The sequence below is a fragment of the Atta cephalotes genome (genome assembly GCF_000143395.1).
Source record: "Atta cephalotes unplaced genomic scaffold scaffold00029, whole genome shotgun sequence".
Classification (NCBI taxonomy): domain Eukaryota; kingdom Metazoa; phylum Arthropoda; class Insecta; order Hymenoptera; family Formicidae; genus Atta; species Atta cephalotes.
The window spans coordinates 639,949-652,129 of record NW_012130093.1 but is presented as its reverse complement, the minus strand read 5'-3'; the positions used below and the strand labels follow the sequence as shown (position 1 = coordinate 652,129).

Genomic DNA, 12,181 nt, shown 5'->3' with positions numbered 1-12,181 from the left:
TCAGAAGTTTTTGTCCTTTTATAAATTGTATCGCGTATCAATACGTTCACAGATTTATCCACGTATTTGATTGATATTTATAAACGAATCTATTGGCTCACTATTAATCACTGTCGATTAATCATTCGGCAACTGAGAATTATTACTAAGAAGGAAACATTGCACGCGATAATCACAAAAAATTCCATCGCAAATTGATACGATTACTAATTTACACCGATTAATACTTGAACGACAATATGAGGAATTTACTAACTTTGTTACGGTTACTTATACAATAAAATACTATCGATTAGTTATTCAATGAATTGAAATTACTTGAGCGCATTATGCACACATGTTATTCGACACGGAGGCTCGATGTAAACAAATCAATCGGTTAGGTTAGGTTTGTACTGGTTGCGTTTGTGTTCGCGATCAACGCCGCGCTGTAAGCATCATTTATTCTTTTTAGGATCTTCTCAGGTCTGTTCTTTATTTCTGCATTGTCTGGACAGGCGCACACGGTGCAATAAATTGGAGTGAACAAACGTATGTTAAAACAATGTAGGAATAAAGAATAGATTATTTCTTTCATATTTAATAAACAACAAAGATGAAATGAAAATATAATTATAATAAGGGAATTAGCGCTGTAATGTGCGCGATAAATTTCAATATTATTAAATTGTATATTTCGTATTTAATTAATAATTAATAATTAATAAAATTAATAATTAATAATATACATGGTTTGGCTAACTTTTTAGCCATCTTCAGTACATACTTATAGATAAGTCCGCGATAAACAAGGGTAAATAATGCTTACACATAAGCGAACGCATTCGATAAGCGCTGTCGAACGTATGATCTAGTTGACTCTGGCAAAACGCTATCATTGTGTAATTGATTGAAACGTCCGCAAGAGACGTGACTATTGCAAGTACTTGCAAAAACATAATTTTTTTTTAGGAAAAAGATGGATATTTTGCAATGTTTCACGTGTAAAAATATATTATAAAAAATACCTGTACTTTTTTTTCATACTATGACAAAACGTTAATTAAGTTTAATTTCTCTCTTGGCTTTTTCTTACATTTCTGCAAATACAAAATGTTTCACATAAAAATGTATTGGTCACTCTGAAAAGAGCGGATTAAATATTTTACAGCAGGTGCTCAAAAAAAGTGATTTATCCTAACGCAAGTTCTCATGCGTTTCAACAAGTTTGCTTAGATGTTTTCCATAACATCTTCAATGGCCCAAATAGTATGGCCGACTATCAAAACATAATTTACAAATACTACGATACATTTATAATCGCTGACATAACATCTGTATCAGATTTTAACAGTTATGAATATAAAAACTAAGAACGAAATGTGGACTCCTAAAATCGAACCTCAAGCATTCCTGCTACGGACTGTACCTTCTGATCTGATTATCGGGACATGTAGGCGGCGAAACATCAATTGTATGTCTACTTGATTTCTACAGCTATGGGCGGCAAAGGATCCTTTCGGATCCTGGTTATAGCGTTGGTCGGCGAGTTTTCGCTTTTATAATTGACTTATGTGGCGGTAGTGGTGATGATGGAGTGATGAACCCAATTTCTTCTGTTTTTGTCTGTCCGTGGCTTGCACCTGACGATCGGCACGATTTTCTGTGGATATCGCGATGCAGGTTCTGTCACGAAGATGTTAGTCCGTGCCAGAGCTTTTATTCCGGGATTCTCCGGATTGTTTTCCTTCTGGAAGTATTTGTCCAGCGTTTTCAAGATGTCATCTTCTTCCTATCTTGTTCCATAAACTCTATGACAACTGCGAATGGAGTCTGGTAGCGCTTATTTATCCGTCATTGTCATTGCTGTCGAGTTCGTTGTTATTATCTGTGTCTTTGTCTGTGTTCAGTCAATCGTCGTTTGTTTCGTCAGATAAGGCGGACTTAAAAATCTTTAATGTGTAGGTGTCCTATCGCTGTTGTCACGCAGATCAAAAATAACGGGCGACATCACATCCCTCACTTTGAGGGGTCTTTTAAATTTCGTGAGTTTAGCGTTAAATGCAGCATTTTTATTTGAAAGTGGATATTCTTTTTTGTAAACTTTCTCGCCGATTTTCGGTTCAGCCGATCCACCGTCTTAGATCATAATAGTATTTTGGAAAGACTCTGGCTAAATTTATTTGCAATTTATACGTTTCTTCGAGGTGTCAACGGATAATGTCGAGCGGGAGACGTATTTGTGTTTACGGGTGACAGCAACTCATGTAGTAGTCTTAGATTGAGATACGCTGACGTATACCTGGTGGCGTTATGTCGCGCGGAATTAATTAAACGCGAATTGTAACTCCGGTAGATGTTTGTTCCAATTTTTGTGATTACATGATTATCTATATATTGTCATCATCGTTTTAAGGATTCGGTTTGTGCGTTTCACCGGATTGCATTGCTGTGCATGCGCGTACATATATTGGATTGAGTACGTTTTTAAGAGTTTTTCTAGTTGTGACTACTTAAAAAACTTAAACTGTGTGCCATTGTCTGAAATTAGTGTGAATGGAGTAGTACGGAGTATTATTCGATTTAAAGTCCTTTTGGTATTTTATTTTGAAGTCATATTGGTGCTCGAATGTCCAGCAAGTTGAACGGGGAATCCAGTAATGGGCTTGCTCTCAAATAAGCGGATATTTGCCAGTATCTATTTTTTAGATCAAAAGTTGTTAAATATCGTGCACTGGCGAAGTTTATCCAGTGTCGCAGCAGGAGATACTCGTCGTAATCAGAAATCGCGAAATCTGGCACACGTTTCAGCCTGATGTGGCCGGACAGTGTGATCGTCTGACCGTCGGCGAGTTGCACTTCCCTTATCTCTCTTTTGATGTGAAATTGTAATTTTTCACCTCGCGCGCGGTGTTGTTGTTTACAAAAGGTATCTCGAAATTCGTATCTAGCAATTCTAATTTTAGTGTTTGGACATGTATGTGCAGCCGAGGCGTGTATTTTATACTAGTGACCGGGGGGGGGGGGGATGGGACGGTCGGAGCCTCGCCGGTCGGCTAAGCATTTCCCGGCGGTGAGTAATAATTCTTTGTTAACACTCCGTCTTTGCTTGCACTGTGAGCAAAATTTTTTTAGCGAGCGTCGGCAATCGAAGTATGTCCTCTTTGTTTACATCGCCAGCAGCATTCATCGCGGTTATATATAACGGCGGCGGCAGATATTTTACGAGCGATTCCTTTTATTTTTCCCTTTGCTTTCTCGAGAGCGGAGAGGCGTTCGCAAATGACTTCGCGGCTTAGCTCTTGGATCCAACTTATATTGGAGTTTCATTAGCCATTAGGAAAAATATGTTTTGGTACAAATATTCTAACTGCCGTTATTCCACAGTTATCCCGGCGCGGTGCATCAAGACTATTAGTGCGGTAGAATATTTGAAGAAAGTTTCTCTTGGTTTCTGTTTTCGAGTATGCATGTCTTCTAATAAGTGAAAATCATCCGCGTGCGGTAAGAATGCTTTTACTAACAAATTTGTCTCAGGTTTCCCATTAGCGGTTTACACGTCATGTCTGTGTATCCGCCTCTTTAACAATATCAATAAACCTTTAAAGAAATGTTGAGCTCGTAATCTTCTTTGAGCTCTACCGCGCGCTCTAAAAATATTCAGTCTTTTCCTTTGAACTGAAATCTTCATTTACGTATCTGTAATAAGTAATATATTATTAGGTGTACAATTTTGCTTCCGCCGTTTTTTTTCCGAAATTCGAGACTTTATTGTAAAAAACTGGTTATACATTTATGATTCAAAGTATTGTCCATCGCTGGCCACTACTTTCTCCCATCTTTCGGGTAGCATACGAATCCCGCGTCGAAAAAACTGGTCATTTTTTGAGGCTATCCACGAATCGATCCAATTTTTTACTTCTTCATAAGATCGGAAGTGCTGGTCAGCCAGGGCGTGTGCCTTGATCGAAACAAGTGATAGTCAGAGGGAGCAACGTCTGGAGAATACGGCGGATGGAGTAGGACTTCCATTTCAACGTTTCCAAGTATGTCTTGACCACTTTCGCAACATGGGGTCGAGCATTGTCATGCTGCAAAATCACTTTATCGTGTCTCTCGTTGTATTGCGGCCGTTTGTCTTTCAATGCTCGGCTCAAACGCATCAATTGTGTTCGATACCGATCGCCTGTGATTGTTTCAGTCGGTTTTAACAGTTCATAATACACTACGCCGAGCTGGTCCCACTAAATACAGAACATGACCTTGGAGCCGTGAATATTCGGTTTGGCCGTCGACGTGGAAGCATGGCCGGGAACCACATGATTTTCTGCGCTTGGGATTATCGTAATGAACTCATTTTTCGTCCCCAGTCACAATGCGATGCAGAAATCCCTTCCGTCTTTGCCTTTCAAGCAGCTGTTCACAAGCAAACAAACGCCGTTCAACATCTCTCGGCTTCAATTCGTACGGCACCCAATTTCCTTGCTTCTGAAGTCATTCCCATGACTTTGAGGCGTTTTGAAATGGCTTGTTGAGTCACTCCCAATGATTGTGCGAATTCTTCTTGATTTTGACACGAGTCTTGCTCAAGTAATGCCTCCAATTCTGCATCTTCGAAAACCTTCTCTCTTCCACCGCTATGCCGGTCTTCGACCGGCATTCAGTCAAAATCACCGTTCTTGAAGCGTTGAAACCACTCACGACACGTTCTTTCACTAATAGCGGCCTCACCATAAGTATTTGAGAGTATTCGATGAGCCTCAGCCGCAGATTTCTTCATATTGAAGCAAAAAATTAAAACCTCCCGCAAATGACGAGAATTTGGTTCGTAAACTGACATTTTCAATCGAGAATAACTTTATGATGCAGACACAAATCGATTAATGTTTCTATGGGATTATGTTGACAGATGTCCAAGTTTATTGTATGACGTCTATGATCTATTTATTTCGACCACCACTTACCGCTAAAGCCATCTATAGGAAAACGGCGGAAGCAAAGTTGTACACCTAATAATTATTACAGATAATTTTTGCAGGCCGATCTTCGGGGCTTGGAGAGGTTGTATTTGCATTTATGCTCTCGTTATTTTGAGCTGTGACAGATTTGCGGCGTTTTGTTTCTCGCGGAGGCGGCGGCGGTGTTCAAGCCTGGAAATTCCCTGGATTTTCGTCCATGAAGGACGAAACTCGGACAATGACGCAGCTCGTTTAACATACCTCGGAATTCAATCTGGATTTCTATTTCAACAATAATCTCGCTCTTGATTGTGCGTATATCCAGGATTTTGGCACGGTGTTCATCTCTCTCTCTCTTCCGAATAGCCATGCCCTGTTCGGGCACCATGAAATAATTTAATTTTTAAGCTCGTTGGTGATTTTTCGGTTCGATAGCGTTGTTGCATCCAGCAGACTCTTTTCGCTCATGGAGATCTGGAATTTGTTAAAATAAACAGCTGTGAATAACGCACAAATTGAGCGTTATAGCCTAGAGAAGACAAACAATTTTTTTTTCCCACACTAAAAACTAAAACGAAGAATCCAGTAAATGTCATTCCGAGATAAATTAAAAATCGGTGCACGTGCGGCGGAACTAAAAGGACACCGAGGAGTTTGTCAGACACTGCGGCTAAAAAAATAATAATATGTCATTGGAAGCGTAAGACTGGCGCCAAGATACTCCTTAACGGTCAAGTCGCGGATAATTTTCACGAGTCCGTGATCACAAAAGCGACCTAAGGAAGCGACACGCGACATTCAGAGATAGATTCTGGATGGTCTCATGCCAACGCTGCACGTGCGCTTTCTTGACTCACTGCATGTACGTTTTCCCATAAATATTATGATCATAAAATTTAGGAGAACATTTTTCCATACTACAGACGCCGATCAACATCCTTTCCTCTTCCAAAATCTTGACCAATCCGAGAATAAAGAAAAAATCCTACTACTAGTTAACGAAATCTGTTCCATCTATTCGAACCTGAATAATCAAGGGTAATTAGTATAAAAATCGCAGTTCCGCGACCCTCAGAGTGATTCTTCTCTGAGTTTTGAGAAGCTATAGTTGTCGGGACCTTTGGAAAAAGCTTCACCCGATTCTCGAAGCCCTTTTTCTCCAGTAAAGTCAGTACAATCTAATAAGACCATACTGTCAATTGAAGACCAACGGCACTGGCTGACCGAGGAAACTAACGAAGCGAACCTGGCGCCCAGTATCCCATAGTTAGTGGCACCCTCTCTCGGGTATTCGATACATCGCTATCGCCAAGTAGTAAGTCTTGGATTTCGCTGTAGTATACTGGGTGATCCCTCTTTTTCTTGTGTGCTCCCTTTTTAAAGACAATTAAATTTTTAGTCTGTTTAAGCAGTGTTCTTCCGCCCCTCGTCACCATCACCTAATGAGGACTAACAATGTACGCCGATTCATCGCCCGTGTCCGCGGAAAACTCTAAAGAACAATCTCCGCTAATTCAGATATCGGACCAGGACTCCGGTCGTTCAGCTTCCAGCCTCGACTCTATCACCGCTATTCATAATTTTTTACTCCCCTGTCTCCGATCTATCATCAGACTTCTTCGATGACTTCTTTCCGTCCAGTCCTTCCCCTGTTTCATCACCGATTGAGGAATTTCCCGTCTCATATCATCCTCTCAATTCCTTCTGTTCAACCTGATGCTTATTTCCCCCACTAGTCACCTTCTTCTCTTCTTTCATCAATTGCTGGAATACATATCCTACTTTATTCTTTCCACTAATGCCCGAGTAATAGTCAGCATCGCAAAATCCACTTGCCTATTTTCAGTCCTCATACCATCCCTCATTCCCATCGATCCTCTTTCTCTTCAACCATATCAGCTTACACAACTTTAATTTTCCCCTCCTCTTTCTAAACTCTCCCACACTCAAAATAATGTCCGCATTACACACAATTTTCCACTCACACACTCACACATACATAAATGCGTACGACTATATATTTCGGAATAGAGAACTTGGAGGATTGTATTTTTATATTTAAGAAAAATGTATTATTAAATGTTGCTTTTATTATAATATTATTAAATTAAAACGTCGTTTGTTAATTTGAAAAATCTCTCCTTATATTTATTGTAAGCTTTCCCGCGATTGTAGTTGACTCTTTCTTTGATCACTTTGATTAAGTTCCATGATCGAAAGCCAGAGCATACGGACGTACTGGCACATCTGGCGTTAAAGTGCGCCCCTCCCGGCACACTGATCCAGTTTGGATTCCTTTAAATTAAAAGTACATCCGACTCATGTCTGTTTAATGGAGCACAAGTTGAAGTTTCCACTTTGTCCTCCATTCGATCCCCGGCTTGTTAGGAGCCTCAGGACGAAGAGAAGTGCCTCTCGATCAGTCTCGATTGCATCGATCCTTCCTCACAGCTCCCTTGCGGTCCGGAGCCTGGACACGACCAAATTGATCTAATAATTCGGTTCTTGTTGTGTTCGCCTCCTCAACTCCATGCATGCGGAGCTTGGACGTAACAGCGTAAAAAAAGTTTAGGCTTGGAGAGGAGATGTAATTGCGTTCGGACGTTTCTGGCGGAACCGCTGACACCTGTGAATTATGTTTGAATTTGTTTAAAATAATCTCGGGCGCACTGCGTCCTCATCGCTTGCGAGTGACCCTAGGTCTTTGCAGCGGCATCCGGCGAGTTGTTATGCCAGGAACGATGCATATGTAGAGTGTATACGTTCAGATTGGAGGGTTTTTTTTTCTTCTTGGACATCTTAGCTCGTAGTCTCCGTCGGATTCCCATTTCCTGGTGTTTATTCAGCTTTCCTGTTTTGTCTTTGTTCAGAGTCCTTTTATTAAGAATATTGTACGTGGCTATTAATGTTGTAATTGTCTCCCAGATCTTATAGGTGGGTTCACCCTTTATGTTTATGTATTGACTATTCGACGGCCTCGGCGATCATATCTATCGCTTGACTGTGACCGTTGCAATCGTTTCCGAAAGCTGCCAATGTACCATTAGGTTCAGTGCCTCGTCTAGCCTCCTCTCGTTCTTCATTGAGGAAGGCTTTTTTGTGAGATCAATTATAAAACATTGCTCTTTTTAATTTTGCGGATTGTCTTCTCCTTGACTTTCTGACTAAGGACTTTTCGTGAATTTCCCAACGTGGGAGTTTTTGACGGGACAACCTTTAGGTCGTACACTCTGTGTTATCCTTTCATCGAGTACCTTCACATTCACATAGGATTGGATAGAGTATCCCGTTCTTGTTTGAATTATAAGTCCCTTGTATTCGCACATTCTTCATCCGCTTCTTCATCTAGGAATGGAATGCAACTTCACCTTCTGGGAGGATCGCGTTATGTTGGAGGCAATAGAGGATATCGAGTCTTACTCGCTGTCTTCTACCTCCTCTTTCTTCTAACTTCCTTCTATATCTTCTTTTTAAAAGACTTCTAGAGATCTTGTTTCTGCGTGTCCGATGTTCCTGGAACTAAGGGGAACAGGAGGAAAAGGGGGGAGACGTTATGTCCTTAAGTCTTAAGACTACTCGCTCCCTTTGTTCCGACAGATATTCCTCCTAAGTCATTGGCGTAGTCTGCTCACATTCTGAAGAAATACTTCACCATAGCGGGACACCCCTCTGTTTAAAGTTCGAACAGCTATCCCGAGTTGAGGAGTTGAATCTGGTCTCAGGCTCGCAGACTCTAGATTCTGAGACTTCCTATTTTTCAGGGAAGCTTCTCCTTCGAGGCTTGGGGATATTTTCCCATTACTGGCTGGGCTGTTCCCTTTGCCTTTATTGTCATCAGACCGAGCAGCCCAAAACCTCCCATTTAATCCTTTGCGGCACAGTGTCACACATATGTTGTCCCTTTTTAACCTCAGCTTTTTTTTGTTGTTTTTCACACACTTTCTAACATATTACTACAATGAAGAAAACATTATCAGTTTTATAGAACATTAATTGTTATAAAAAAATCGTGGAAATATTCCTATTGTTGAAATATATTTTATAAATAAACAAACTGGAAACATTTATCCCCTTTTAACAATAAATGTGATTGTGATTAATCAACAATAGCTAGTTAACCAAAAATGAAATCCGAGAGGTTTTTGAGTCGCTAATAGAAATTTGAAGTCAAAATTAAATAATTAAAAATGGCGGATCCAATATGGTGGATCCTTTGAAGCATACATTTTTCTTTAGAATTCAGTTGAAATTTGTTATTCGGAGATTTTCGGGGTTGCTGATTACGAATCCAACCTCAGATTTCCGAAATTAAAAATAGCAAATCCAAGATGGCGGATCGAAAAGCAAAAAGTTACTTGAGCGAGACGAAACTGGGTATTCGGGAATTTTCGAGGTCGCTGATTACAAATCTGACCTCAGATTTTCAAAATTCAAAATGACGGATTCAAGATAGCGGACAAAAAATTAAAATATTAGTTCTGGAGCTATAAAATGGATCAAGGTTTTTTGGATCGCTCATTACGAATCTGAACTCTAAATTTTTTAAATTTTTTGTTCGCCATCTTGGATTTGCCATTTTGAATTTCGAAAATCATTTCACTTCGATACTTAATAAATAAACACATATTTTAACATATAAATTGAGGATCTCATAATATCTTCGAAACATCATGTCTTGAGAATTATTAAGATGCTTCTACATAACTTTCAAAATCACAAAACGTAATTCGCAAACGCATACGCAGAATGAAGATTTGTGTTTTTTTTTTTCATTGCATGCAATTGGTTTTCATCTGTGTCTTGTGTACGATGATCGTCATTCTGCTTCAGTATTTGGGTACTACGTTTTATGATTTACGAATTATGTAGAGTCGAAACTTTCTTAGTTGAGATTAAAAGAAAATTTTGTTAAGCTAATAAACTTTAAAACTGCTTTTGCACATTTTTTTACGATAAGTCAAAATTTTGTAGGGAATTGAAAAATCTTTCGATTTAATTATTGGTACTTTTTAGGTGTAGCCGAATCCGAGATATTTACATAAAACGTTAAAAAATAAGTTTTGTTAAAAAATAACAGAAAACATTTTTTAAATCGCATTTCGGAAATTATTGTATGGTCGTATATGAGTAAAAAACAATTTTGTAGGAAATTCAGTTCAGTTTTCATAAGAGGTATTTTGTACGTAAAAGAAACTATCGAGATATTTACGAAAAAAGTGTAAAAAATTGTTTCGTTCTCGAAATTATCAAAAATATTCTTTAAAAAAAAATTTGTTTTTAATTCTATCACGGAAAGTATTGATCTAAAAGAAAATGAAATTGTGTGTAATTTTGTGTGTTTTCTTTTTGATGATTTTTATTTTGATAAAATGAATATTTTCATAGATATACTTAAAAAACCGCAATTTTTTAAAGCTGAAACGTTTCCCAATTCCGTTGTTGGTCAAGGCTTTTAGTATGCTGCATATTATGTCATTTCGAACAACTTCTCGCAAACAAATTTTTTTATGGCAATTTTGCTTCCAAAAAATTTAATTTTTCTGAGCTATATGTTGAATTTTCATTTTTATGATATTTTATTTATTGAATATCTTTTTTCGTTTTTTCAGCAGGGAACGAACAGGGAATAGGTGATTGGTCAGCCAGCTATAATTCGAATACCGACTGTGGCGATGTTAATTCCGTACAAGTATGTTCATTTTAAGTTCGTTTATTCTTAGATTGATTTTTTTTCAATAGCAAAACTGTAACTGTAGGAACTCTTTGAAAAAATTGCTCATTTATTAACCTGTACAGGACGGAAAAGTCGCTAATGATGTTAAAACGGTGTCATATTTTGAGGTAAGGAATACAATGAAAAATATAATGAATTATAAGAATTTTAATTAAGAAATTTGTAAAATTATAAAATTTGTAAACTTTAAAAAATAGATTCCCATCCTCTAAAGGTTAATAAAAATTAAAAATAAAAACTTTAATACTAACTTTCGTACTAAGAAATCTTACGACTCATCTGTTGAATACCATGATACATTTTAAGCATTACATGAATATTAATATAAATTTAATTAAATATCCATAATAATTTCTTGAATACTTTTGTTTAAATATATTTTATTTGTGCAGATAATTTATATATTGTATATCAAAAATTGTTTAATGAATATTTTGAATATTTAGAATGAATATTTAGACATTTTAGTATATAAAAATTATTATATTGTAATGTTTTTATTTTTTGATAGGGATGATATGGTAAGTTAATCAAAATATATTTAATCTAACACAAATTGCATTAGACTAGAAATATCTTTATTTATTTTTTATTTAGCTACTTGTTATTACATTTTTCTTGTTTTATCGAAAGATTAGATATTTTGATAAAAAAAACGGGGAATAATAGTTTAAAACAAGGATCCAGCACTGCTCTGATCGTTGCCGTTGATAATAAACAATTCCTCGCCCATTGGACAGCTGTTTCTCATCGCGTGCTTAAATTTGGCGATAGGCCGGGCTTATTCGGTATATGATTTTTAGTAATTAATTTTTCGTTTATTGTTGAAAGTCGTAAAATGATGCACGACTTTTCGGTTGGTATTCATAATCGATTTTTGTATTTGAGATCTATCTTAAGTACAGTCTTAAGTACAGTCTTAAGATGTCATAAACCAAGAGCGCTGCATTAGCAAATCTTAAGATATTATTTAAGACAGTCTTAAAATAAAAACGGACTATGAATATTGCCCTCAGTTTAGTATGCTTGGTCTTGCTCTACACGAGGGTTGTGTCAATAATTAGGGGATTTTGAGTCGCGTTTGAAAATGCTATCTGAGTACCTTTGAATATCATTTTATTGTTGTTTAATATTTAGTTAATAACAAAGATAAAATGATACTAATAGACATTCGCAGGTAGTTTTCAAATGCAACCTGGGGCGTGTTCGAATTCACGCTCGAATGTTCCCTGGGTGTCATGTTGTTCATGTGTAACATTCGATAAACAACAAAGATGGAGTGATACCTGGGTAGCATTTGAATAGGAATCTGAACATAGTCACTCGAATGTCGTTGTTTAATATTTATTATTTCATATTAATTATTATTTCAAATCTTATTAGCAACAAAAATCCATTAATCCGGTTGATCATTTAATATAAAGATCATTTAATTAAATATATATATATATATATATATATATATATATATATATATAGTGTACTACTTTCGTTTCCGTTTCCGTTTTTA

At 37.3% G+C, this 12,181-nt stretch overlaps 1 protein-coding gene across 1 annotated transcript in view; it reads left to right on the top strand.

Moving 5' to 3' along the window:
• LOC105620803 overlaps positions 1–12,181 on the top strand; it is a 144,560-nt gene that overhangs the window by 63,433 nt on the left and 68,946 nt on the right. The window contains exon 5 of the mRNA XM_012202289.1: positions 10,547–10,626. Within this exon, the coding sequence (XP_012057679.1) occupies positions 10,547–10,626 (80 nt within the window). The remainder of the gene's footprint in view (positions 1–10,546; positions 10,627–12,181) is intronic.